Source organism: Micromesistius poutassou, assembly GCF_964030765.1.
Source record: "Micromesistius poutassou genome assembly, chromosome: 16".
NCBI lineage: Eukaryota > Metazoa > Chordata > Actinopteri > Gadiformes > Gadidae > Micromesistius > Micromesistius poutassou.
This window is the reverse complement of record NC_140286.1, coordinates 14,217,690-14,229,596: the sequence shown is the minus strand read 5'-3', so window position 1 is coordinate 14,229,596 and position 11,907 is coordinate 14,217,690. Positions and strand designations below refer to the sequence as shown.

The following is an 11,907-nucleotide window of genomic DNA, read 5'->3' as shown; positions in this document are numbered from 1 at the left end:
GTTTGTTTTCTCTCTCTCTCTCTCTCTCTCTCTCTCTCTCTGTCTGTCTCTCTGTCCTGTCTCTCTATGTACTGCTGTGCCACCCCCTCCCATCCTTTGTTGCGGTGCAGTGGTTGTGTTTGTGCGCTTCACGTGAGGACAGTGTTCAGCCTGTTATGTAAGAGGTGGTAACACAACGCCGGGCGCATGCAGCAGCAGCAGCATCCAGGGAGGGAGAGAGAGAGAGAGAAGGGGGCTGAGAGAGTGGAATTAGGATGAATGGGATACAGAAGTAGGGTTTTTTTGTGTGGATGTGTTTGTGTATGGCAGATAAATGGAAGTGTAAATGATATGTAAAGTGTGGTGGTGCCTATATCCTTCAGCTGATAGTGATGCAGTTTTATTACTGATTGTGAAGCTAGTAACATCGTACGTATTCATTTAATGGGGGTCAATCGAAGAGGAAGGATGTTCGGATGTGGATACTTTTGGCGGCTAAATAATACTAATGGTCGTACACAGCGGAATACGACGTTGTGGTGCCTTTGGGCTGGGAGTCAAACCGCCTGTAGGCAATTCTACACCATCCTGGCCCCCCTAGCTTATATCAACACAGGGCGACATGTGGCTCAGGAGGTGGAGCGGGTCGACTGGTAACCGCAAGGTTGCTCGTTCGATCCCCGGCTCCTCCTAAGCTGAGTGTCGAGGTGTCCTCTGAGCGAGACGCCCTCACCCTGACGGCCCCCGACGAGCCGGCTGTCGCCCCGCGTGGTCGACTCCGCCGTCGGTGTGTGAATGCGTGTATGAACGGGTGAACGCTAGGCAATAATGTAAAGCGCTTTGAGTGGCCACTGGTTAGAAAAGCGCTGTGTAAAATCAAATGATCCTTTTTACCGTTAATGTTTCACCACAAATACACAACCCACTCTTGAACCGCTGGAGGTCGGGCAGGGAGGGAGGAAGGACGAGGGGCTCAGAGCCGAGAGCCCAGGCTGGGGACGAAGGGCCGGCTGTGTCCTCCTCTCTCTGGAGCCAGGTGGCCTCCGATGGGGAGGAGACTCCTCCTCCTCACCTGAGCCCCGACCAGGCTATTAATAGACCGGCCCCCAGCCCGCTAGCCCGCTACCCTCCGCGTCAATACTCGGACGCTAAATTGACACCAGCCAATCACAGATCAGCAGCACGCCGTTCCCCGGTGTGCACGCTCAATGACGGGCCGGCGCTTAACACACACACACACACACACACACACACACACACACACACACACACACACACACACACACACACACATTAGGAAATGCATTTACTCTCACACACACACAAACAAACACATTAACACACACAAACATACACACACATACCTCCACACACACACACACACACACACACACACACACATTAGGAAATGCATTTATTCTCACACACACACAAACACATTAACACACACAAACATACACACACACATACCTCTACACATACACACACACACACACCCACCATTACTTCATGCAACAAAATCCCCGTCCTTGAGCACAGCTCCATGTGAAACCACTTGAGTTACAGGTGGCTTTAAGTATTGGCAAGACAAGTTGAGGCTTGATGTCTGTTGTCGTGGTTACACTTGATTCACAACTTTCTCGTTCCTTTTTTATCACCTTATTATATTCTATGACCGCAGTGAAAATATATCCTGTTCTGTCACCCCTCCTAAAATGTTAACGCTTATTTTTTTTTACTTAGTATATATGTGCAGCTCTTTTCTTCCTCTAATCTGATCTCGTCGGTCATCGCATTGAGCTGTCATAATGCGTTCACACATGAGTCATTTTCTATCACCTCCTATTGTGGTCTATATTGGATCTGAGCGGTTGTAGTCTCACACTGCTTCCTGTCTTGTAGATAGGCGTCACGGCGCTGAAACCAGCTTCGTGCCGACGCCTGTGGTATTTTTAAATGCGTTCAGTTCTCACTCTCTGTTCCTGTTTGCTGGAGGAGTCCACGCTCCGCAAGACTTCTGGACGGTCTAACTTGTTGTCGCTGCCCCGTCTCCCTCTTCATGCAGAAGACCTGCTGGGATAACCACGTCAGGTACCACTGCCAGTGAGGAGCCAAGCTGCTTTTGTTTCGATCGGCTTGGCCTCTGACACGCTCGCCACCACTGAACGACGATGACGACGTGTAGCCGGTGGTTGTAACTGCTCGCTGTGTCAACGGTGGTTCACGCCAGCTGGTTGAACGCCGTCCTGGGAAGCGGCTGACAAGGCTGCGTAACTTCCTGACTGGGGTTGGAGCGAACCCCTAAACCTTGCAGTTTTGTTGCATTTTGCATTTTGTGAGATTGAGAGTGAGATAGACGGAAGGTGTGGGGGAGAGAGAGGGGAGGACGTGCAGCAAAGGACCAGGGGCAGGAGTGGAACCCGCCTGCGCTCAGGACTGATGCCTCACTGGTACTCGCTCTACCCGCTGAGCCACCGGGGCGCCCCAGACCTTTCAGTGTTACTGTGGTTTGGTTCTGACCCCCTCTCTGTGTGTCTCCTCCTGTGTAGTTTTGATGTGGAGAATGGGCTGTCGCCGGGCCGCAGCCCCCTGGACCCCCAGGCCAGCCCCGGCTCCGGGCTGGTCATCCAGGCCAACTTCCCCCCACAGCCAGCGGCGCGAGTCCTTCCTTTACCGCTCCGACTCGGACTTTGACCTGTCCCCCAAGGTCCCGTCGAGGAACTCCTCTACAGCCAGCGACCTGTAAGTACCCCCCCCACCCCCCACCCCACCCCTACCCCTCATCTCTTCCATATCCCCCCCCCCCCCCCCCCTCCTGTTGACGCTGACCTCATTATTTTTCTTCTGTGGTGTCATGAAAATAAACCGATCCAGATGAAATGGTCAGTGCATCGTCCTCATTGTTGTGGTCCACGTCCCAAAATGACCATCGTTTGCATAAGAGCACGTCTATGAATCATAAGTGCTTCTGTTTCTTCTCACGCTGTTGAGAGTCTTGACGTTTGGGCTCAGTGCGGTGAACTGGGAGGCCTGTCAGAGACGTGTTTGGTTAGGGTGGGGAAACCTCCCTGAATCTGACACCTAGCACAGGAGAGGAAACACAGAAATGAAGAGAGAAAGAAACATTTGCACGTTAAGAGTTTTTTTAATACGTGACCTTAAAAAAATTATATATTTTTTTGCAACCTATGTTTGATGACCCAACCATATATATCCAGATATGGGCGTAAATCTACACATTCAGTTGAGATGTATTTGATATTCTTTCAATTATCTTCTATCTATCTCCATTTTCGCTGTGAGAAGGGATCCTCAGTGGCCATACAAGGATGGTCGATGTTTCCTGTCTCTGCTCGAGAGAAAAAGCTTTCAACTGATATTCTTTATCAAATTTCAACCCCAAATTCATTTACCTACAAATATTTGAATTGGTTTGATTCGATTTCCCTCAAAAATAATTTTGTTGCACATATTGAAGTATGTCAATTTGGGTTTCTGCCTGGAAACAAACCCTCAACAATCGACTGTTTGTTCTCGAGTCTAATTGACAGATTGCATTTCAATGATGTTTTAATACAACTCCAATGAGCCACACCCCCCCCTCTCCCCCAGACCCCCCCCCCCCCCCCTCAGCCCCTCCACCGGCAATCACAGTCGTTGTTTCTCATCTTCTATGTCCACTTGTCTCGTCTGCTAAAGGGAAGAGAGCTTGAAGCACTGGGAGGTCAACTGGTTGTCTACTCGGTGAGGCCAATGTCCTGTTAAACCAACGATAAAACGTTCAAATATTAAAACTACAAACCATATCCCCTCATGACCCTCCTACTGTACTCTTCACCACCCCAACCCCCCCCCCCCCCCCCCCCCCCCCCCCCCGCCCCCCCAGCACCGCCCCCCACCTTCCACTCCCTGCTGACTTCAATGTGACTAAAACATTAACTCCTTTGTTACACTCTATTGGGCGTTGTATATCTCCATCTCTGGTCCCCTTCGAGATCCTCGTCCACACCCAGAGTGTGGCCTTACACATTTGCATGCGACTTAACCGGGCGTTGAACCTCGCTTGTTAGCTGATTCTACTCCTCCTCCTCCTCCAGCCAACCAGCTCCCTACTAGTGGAGGCCTCCGCCTCCGCTCCTCCTCACCGTACCCCTCTCTCAGTCCCCCCCCCCCCCCCCCCCCCGTCCAGGCCTACTGTGTGTCTACAATGCATGAGTTACCCCCCCCCCCCACCATCCATCCATGTTCACGGCCAGCTGACTGGAAGGGTCCTCGCCAATGGCTATTCTCAACCCTATTGAATGCTATTTAAAAAACTGTACTTTGAGTGCACACGTTTCCTGGACACCGGTTAATAGTAGTTGGTGATTTTCTGTTTATTAACCACAACGTGCTATTGGTTTTGTTTTGCTTCTTCCCTCCCTTGTGATTTACCAGTTATATATAAAGGATGAACAGATCCAAAGAGTAAAGAGAAAAAAGAAAGAGTAAAGAATAAAAAACTACTACTAATATTATGTATGAAATATTGAAATGCATTGATGTATCCTCTCGTCAATTTCTGTCACATGCTCATTTTGGTTATGTATACTATTTTCCAGACATACAGAAGACATGATTGTGACGCCATTTGCACAGGTAAGTCACGTGACATTTTATGGTTTTACAGAGAAAGAGAGAGAAAGAGAGGGAGAGATAGAGAGATTAAAGTGGATTTGACAAAAACACAACTGCATTATTGTAAAGACTACAGGCTGGTTTGAGGGCTTTGAATAATATAGCTCTATACAGAACTGGCAGTATTTTGTGCATTTTCTCAGCTCTACATAGAAATGCACAGATAGCAATCATAAGCAGCACAAAATTCCATAGCATCACACATGACACACAACAACAAACCAACAGCCTACACACACACACACATACAAGCCGTCTACCGCAGACTATGATACCGTACTTCAAAGCTGGGAAGCTGTTGCCTTGATCAAGGTTCAGCATTCAGGAAGTGTGCATATGGGCTTTTCTGACTTTATACAGATAACGAAACACTACCTTAAGGTTATCACAAAGGTATGACTTTAAAGTATCACATTTAACATGCAGTATCTGAATACGTCATCATACCAATTATTTTGCATATCTACTTTCAAATCACACACAATCCACAGCTTAACAGATAACAAGCCTACAAGCCTCCGACGGATGAAGAGAATACAGAGCACATTTGTCTTACAGTGCTTTGAAAAAAAAAAAAAAGATCTTCAGTTTCTTCAACACTTATCGGAGAAGGGTTGTCACGTTAGCTAGTCAAACGTAGGAGGTCGGTGTACGGCTAGACACCACACGAGAATACAATTGACAAGACTAACAGTGGTCGATCTTAATCCGTCGTCAATTCATTTCAATGCATCTCATCCATGTTGGCAACACAGATCCTGGCCAGCCTCCGCACGGTGAGGGGCAACTTTGCACTAATCACCGGACAGCAGGACCGCTCGGCCAGCAAGTAAGTAGAGAACAAACCTCTATTGTTATTAACTCTCTAGCTTTTACACCCTTTTACACAAATGCACGTCATTTAGGAGCTAGAGGGTTAGGCATCATGCACTGGCAGATCGAGGCATCAAACCCAGAACACTTTGGGCAGCCAAACACCCTAACCACTACACTATCCTATTAAGAGTATCCTCCTTATAGTGCAGTGAGCGAAGGGGTCACATTAAACCAGTATGGCCAGAGGATTGCCAAACGTCTTCATTGCTTTATAGTCATGATCATCATTGTTCCTTTATTTATTTTGTTTTTTTGTGATCTGTGTGTGTGTGTGTGTGTGTCAATAGAGCACGGTCATCAGGAAGCAACCCGCCATCTATGTGCAAGACCAGCCTGGCCGGTCAGTATGGGCTTCATAAGTCTTCTTTTCACTGCTCCTCTCATTATACACAGTTCTCATTTAGGTCCCCAGGAGGTGATGGTTTCTGATGTGTGTGTGTGTGTGTGTTGACAGAGGAGCCTCATCAACAGCTGGCCATCGAGACCCTGGATGAGTTGGACTGGTGTCTGGAGCAGCTGGAAACCCTGAAGACCCGACACTCTGTCAGCGAGATGGCTTCCAACAAGGTACACAATGCCTTTAAAATACTACTGCTACTACTAGTACTAGCTAGTACTTTTAGTAACATGTTAAGGTGGCTTGACAGTGTAAAGGTGAAAAAGGTACACTGCAGTACTCATAGTATTTCTGGTACTATTTTACTACTACTATTAATAATAAGAATGACAGTGCGACTCAACACACAGTCAGCGAGATCGCTTCCCACAAGGTGCACTGCTTTCATTGCAATGACAATAACATGGTTGACATTAAAACCGCTCAGAGATGTCCTACTTGAGGCTATGGCAGGTGCTCATCGGTGTGTCATACTATAGTCATTTTATAACAGACGTGAATTTGTTTGCAGATATTTTTGCAGTAGTAGCAATACATGTTTCATGGACAGTAGCGTTAGTAGGTTTATAGTGTTTTCACTGTGTAAAGAAAACAATATGTTGGAAGTACACAAGTAAACAAGTACACAACGTCTGTATAAGTGTACTGCACACACTGTAGATGCAATGCCTCCATGGCAGAAGGCTTTACGCCTCATTGTGATGAAAGAGAGAAGTGGACTACAATAGGAGTTTGTGGTTGGGAACAGACACACTCAGTATGTTGTTGTGATGTCAGGGAACAAGGTTTAGTCTCGGTTTGTGATTCACTCTCCAGTCAGTCACGTGCACCAATCCTTAGACCATTTCTAAGACATCCACTGTGCTTACACAAGTGCGGTGAGCACCTTACCGCCTCAGCTCTCGACCAGGTCTGTACGGAAAACCCATGTGAAAAGATCTGAACTGTGACTACTGCGCCCCAGAAAACCAAAGATGTTGAGATTACTTCCAAAACATTGGGAGTAATAGAATAAGGAAACTCTAACAAATGTCTTTCTAATACAATCTCACAGACAATCTCACTTTTTTAGTCACATCTTCTTTGAAGGGGGTGGAATTTTGTATTTGAATTATATCAATGTTATCCATTTAGGGATAATCATATTTGGACAACGGTCCATAACCCAAATTGGAATTCCCAGTATGGGATTGTGTGTGTGACGCACTCGTAGACAAATTGGCCTTTTCAGCTCTTAACAGGACAAGTGAATGGTGCCCAACAGCAGTCAGGCCAGCATGAATGGAATCTCCCAGGGTCTGTCAGAGCGGCATCTCGTTCCATGAATGAGCGCTGCTGGTCTTCACACAGGAGGATGAGAGAGCACACGCACACACACACACACACGCACACACACACACGCACACACACATAAACGATTCACATGTAGATGTGTCAACCCCTGGCCCCACTCATGTGAATAACGTGAATCGGGAGATGGAAACTGGGGATGAAACGGTATCCCAGCATCCCCTGCTGCCTGTGCAACCACGTAGAAGAGACCCTCCTGTCTCACCCTCCCCCACCAAGAGAGGAGCCCGACGTTAGCATGAACCCTTTATTAGACTGCCCACGCAACACACACACACACACACACAAAGCAGTGGATTGTGTATCCCGTAGAAGTCTACCTTTTTAACTGTGTTCTCTGGATACCTGCACACACTGGGAGGCAGCCCCCCCCCCCCCCTGCTTCAGATCAGTCAATGGACGTGTCCAGTCATTGGAGGAGGGGTGCACATGGCTGAACATTGTCCCAGCATCGCTTCAACCGTGATGGAATGGGCTGTGTGTTTAAATACCATTTCTCTCCTAATCCCCATGTACTGCGTCTTTATGGAGACCATTATGGAGATACCTGGGATGCCTGGGATTCCCTAAATGCCTTGTCCCGTTGCCTGAGTTTTTGAATGTTGAAAAATCCCACAATTTCTAATTCCACAATTCCAACAACCCTATTGATATAATTGTTTTCAAACTCACTCCGTCATTTATAGTAAACATGCACAAAGCATTAAGAAGCCTTGTTACATCATCCACCATGCATGATTAATTCAATGCAATTGTTTACCGCTCATCTATTGTTTTCTTTTAAATAAAACTCGGTTCCTCCATATCCGGTCCTCAGCCTCACCTCAGGGACCGACGTCCCCGTGGTCATTCGTGTGTTTACAGTGGTAGAACATGGTGTACTTATTTTATTTTTGGCTCCACTGACTGAAATCCCCCTCCTTCCATTCAAACGCTTTTCCCTCATCTTCCTTAAACTTGGGGCACATGGTGCATTTTCAGAGCCCCCGCCCGCAAAACCCCAAACTCCGCCCATGTTGTGCCTCCCCCGACCAATCGGCGCCCACTATCGCTCGCAGCAACTGCTGCAGCGCAGCCCTCATTGGTTGCTATTCTTGGGTGTATCGTGGGGAGGAGGAGGAGGCGGGTGCTCCAGGACCTCGCTCCCTGTGTTTACACACATCTGATGATAGCAGCAGCGAGGCGGCGGTACAATGAATGATGGACCGTGAGGAGAGAGGCGGCGGCGGCACGAGGTGATCGTCTGCTTCACCACTTCCCCCCTTAGTGTCATCTCTTCCATGGACCCCGAGCTCTTCCTGTCGTTAGGCTCGTTACACAAAAACTTCGTAGCGAGACTGTTCGTTCGTTGACAGTGGACGTGGGAGTAAACAGACATGTGCAAAGAGTTTTTTCTATTACCGTTTTCCCTCTGTTGCTGCGAAGAAACAAGAGAAGCACCATACCTTCAGTCTTTACTGCCATGCTTGACTTTGTGCTGAAATGCCAGAAGTCGATATGTCTTCCGTGTCGCGGATGTTTATTCAGGTAAGACGAGAGATGGGTTGTGTTCAGGTGGCTCCGCTAATGCACGCATGGGTGGTGCAACTAGTGCAATATCTTCCAGCAGTAGATCGTCTACGAATTAAGTTCACACGTAGTGTTTTTAAGCCCACTTATTATTCTAGACCTCGCCTCAGTTAGTTGTGCTGTAGATTGTCTATGCGTGTGTGTGGGCAGGCTGTTGGTGGTGTGTTTGTTGTGAGTCCACATGTGTGATGCTACGAAATGCGATGCTGCCTGTGTTTACTATCCGTGGAACTCTACAGCCCTATAGACAGGACATTGCATGCACCAAATACTGCCAGTTCTATATGGAGTTATATGTGCAGCCCAACGCTCCAGTCCGTATAGGGTTTAAAATAATGCAGTTGGGTTGTTGTCGTATGCACTTTCATCTCTCTCTCTCTCTCTCTCACTCGCTCGCTCGCTCGCACGCACGCACGCACGCATCGCCCATTTATAAACATGTGCGGAGACAGAGCGTGGTCCTCCCCAGTGTGTTCAGCAGGAGACAGTGTTTTTTTTTTGTAAATAGATTACACAATACGTTCGCTGCTAAACAGACAACTCTCGCGCGGCTCCAGTAGTAAGTCCACTGCTCAGCACATCAGAGAGATGCTTGGTGCTCGCAGAGCAACACAGACGCTACAAGTGTGACAGACTCATAGCCAACCTGGTTCACAGATACTGCAGTGTTGAGGTAGCGCTGAGCAAATGACTGTATTATTATTATTATTATATTATACTTAGAATGTAGTAGCAGAATCAGAAGCTTTATTGGCCGGATTTGCGTAAACAAACAAGGAATTTGACTTCGGTTAACCCTTGCTCTCAAAGTACAACACTTAACTTATTGTTTATATTAAAAAAATAAAATAAAGAACAGAAAGAACAGTACGAAATATAAATATACTGTTAAGTGTACAGTATGACAATACCATATAATTTACAAATTTACAAAAAAAGAAGTATGCCACTTATACAACCAGATAGACAAAGGGTACATCTCTGTTATAGTGAGAAGCAGTAATACCTGAATTAAATGAGGTATCAGCATGGGGTAAACTGGTGTAGTGGTTAGGCTGACCGGACTCTGACCACTGTCCAACTACTGACCCTTAATTGCTCCTCAATAATAACATGAATCTGTATGTCACTTTGGATAAAAACATCTCCTAAACTACTAGATAGTAACCAGTGTAACAGGCATGTGACATGGCATTGTTGGTTTTGGGATGGACTGTTAAATTGTTTGCCTGTGTGTGTGTGTGTGTGTGTGTGTGTGTGTGTGTGTGTGTGTGTGTGTGTGTGTGTGTGTGTGTGTGTGTGTGTGTGTGTCCAGTTCAAGAGGATGCTGAACCGGGAGCTGACCCAGCTGTCAGAGACCAGTCGCTCTGGGAACCAGGTGTCGGAGTTCATCTCCAGCACGTTCCTCGGTAAGCGGCCCTCACGTCGCTCGCATCCACACACTCTCTGGAGGGGGTCACCAATGAAAAACCTGGAGCCACATAACATATTAACATGTGTAACATGTTAATAAATAGATTCATGTTGTTTTGAAAGGAGCACAGCACAAAGCAAGTAGCGTAGCGGCGCTGTATGTTTCCACTTGCTTCATAGGACTCAAGGAAATGTCGTGTCTGTCCTACACAACAGAGCACGTTGGGTACAACACAACTTTAGAAGATTTCAAAGTTTACCCTGTGTGATTAGCTTGCTACCAAACACACACACACACACACACAGATCAGCACACTGTCCTCGCGCTGTCACCGTGGCGTGTAAGGGTTGTTTATACACGGGGACGAGCCTCGGCCGCACCGCATGCAAAGGGTGAGATGAGAGATAGGGCGAGAGGGCGCTGTCACCCAGCAGCCCCGCTGACCGTCTCCGTGCTCCCCTGGCCACAGAGAAGCAGCATGACATGGACATCATGTCCCCGCCCGCCAAGGAGAAGGACAAGAAGAAGAGGCCCATGTCCCAGATCAGTGGGGTGAAGAAGCCCACCCACAGCCCCGCCGTCGCGCCCACCACCATCCCCCGCTTCGGTGTCAGCTGCGTCCAGGAGGTGCTCCTCGCCAAGGTACAGCGCGGCGTTACTCTCAACGCGCACCGCCTCTCTCTCTGTGTGTGTGCTTTGATGCGGTGCTACATGTAACAAATTCCCCGTGTACACGGTGTGACGTGGTCCGACGGCGGCGGCGAACCTACGCCATGCGTGTGTTCGCTGAGACAAACGGTGTCTTTTGAACCAGCGTGTTTGTTTTGTGGTGCGTGTCCTGGTTTTGTGCTTTGCCGTGTGTGCGTGTCGTGTCGTGTGTGTGTCTTTGGCACGCCACTAAAAGAGGCTTGCTGCTGTCGTCTGGCAGGAACTGGAGGATGTGAACAGATGGGGCGTGGACATCTTCAAGGTGTCTCAGTACTCTGGGAACCGGCCCCTGACTGTGACCATGTACTCTGTCTTCCAGGTGAGAGGCCTCCGCACCGCTTACACCAGCGTCAGATCCTCGTTGACTGTTTTTAGGGTATAGATCGGTGTTTTCAAGAGACGCATTCAAGTTTGATCATGTTTGTAATCAAGTATGTAACAGTGTTAAATAAACACAGTGCAGTATTTTTTCAGATTCAGAAAAAACGATGTGCACAGGATTTGGCCCCAGTTTTAATGTTATACAATATATTAGTACATGTGATAATATGTGGAATGTTCATACTGTTGCTCTCTCTCCATACTATTACATGTGATATAGTGTACAATATTTGAATTCATTGATTTATTCTAACTGCCTAGTGTTTCCTCCTCCTCCTCCTCCTCCTCTCCTCCTCTTCCTCCTCCTCCTTCACCTCCCCCTTCTCCTCCTCTCTCTCCTCCTCCTCCTTCACCTCCTCCTCCTCATCCTCTCTCTCCTCCTCCTCCTTCTCCTCCTCTTCCCTCTCCTCCTGCTCCTCCTCTTCCCCTTCCTCCTTCACCTACTCCTCTCCATCTTCCTCCTCTTCCTCTTCCTCCTCATCCTCTCCTCCTCCTTCCCCTCCCCCTCCTCCTCCTCTCCCTCCTCCTCTTCCTCCTTCACCTTCTTCTCCTCCTC

At 47.9% G+C, this 11,907-nt stretch overlaps 1 protein-coding gene across 1 annotated transcript in view; it reads left to right on the top strand.

The window, feature by feature from the left end:
• Positions 1-11,907, top strand: part of pde4ca (phosphodiesterase 4C, cAMP-specific a) — a 31,331-nt gene that overhangs the window by 13,195 nt on the left and 6,229 nt on the right. The window contains 9 exon segments of the mRNA XM_084480444.1: positions 2,529-2,619; positions 2,621-2,721; positions 4,581-4,617; positions 5,412-5,485; positions 5,820-5,872; positions 5,987-6,099; positions 10,164-10,257; positions 10,732-10,904; positions 11,191-11,289. Of these exon segments, the coding sequence (XP_084336570.1) occupies positions 2,529-2,619; positions 2,621-2,721; positions 4,581-4,617; positions 5,412-5,485; positions 5,820-5,872; positions 5,987-6,099; positions 10,164-10,257; positions 10,732-10,904; positions 11,191-11,289 (835 nt within the window).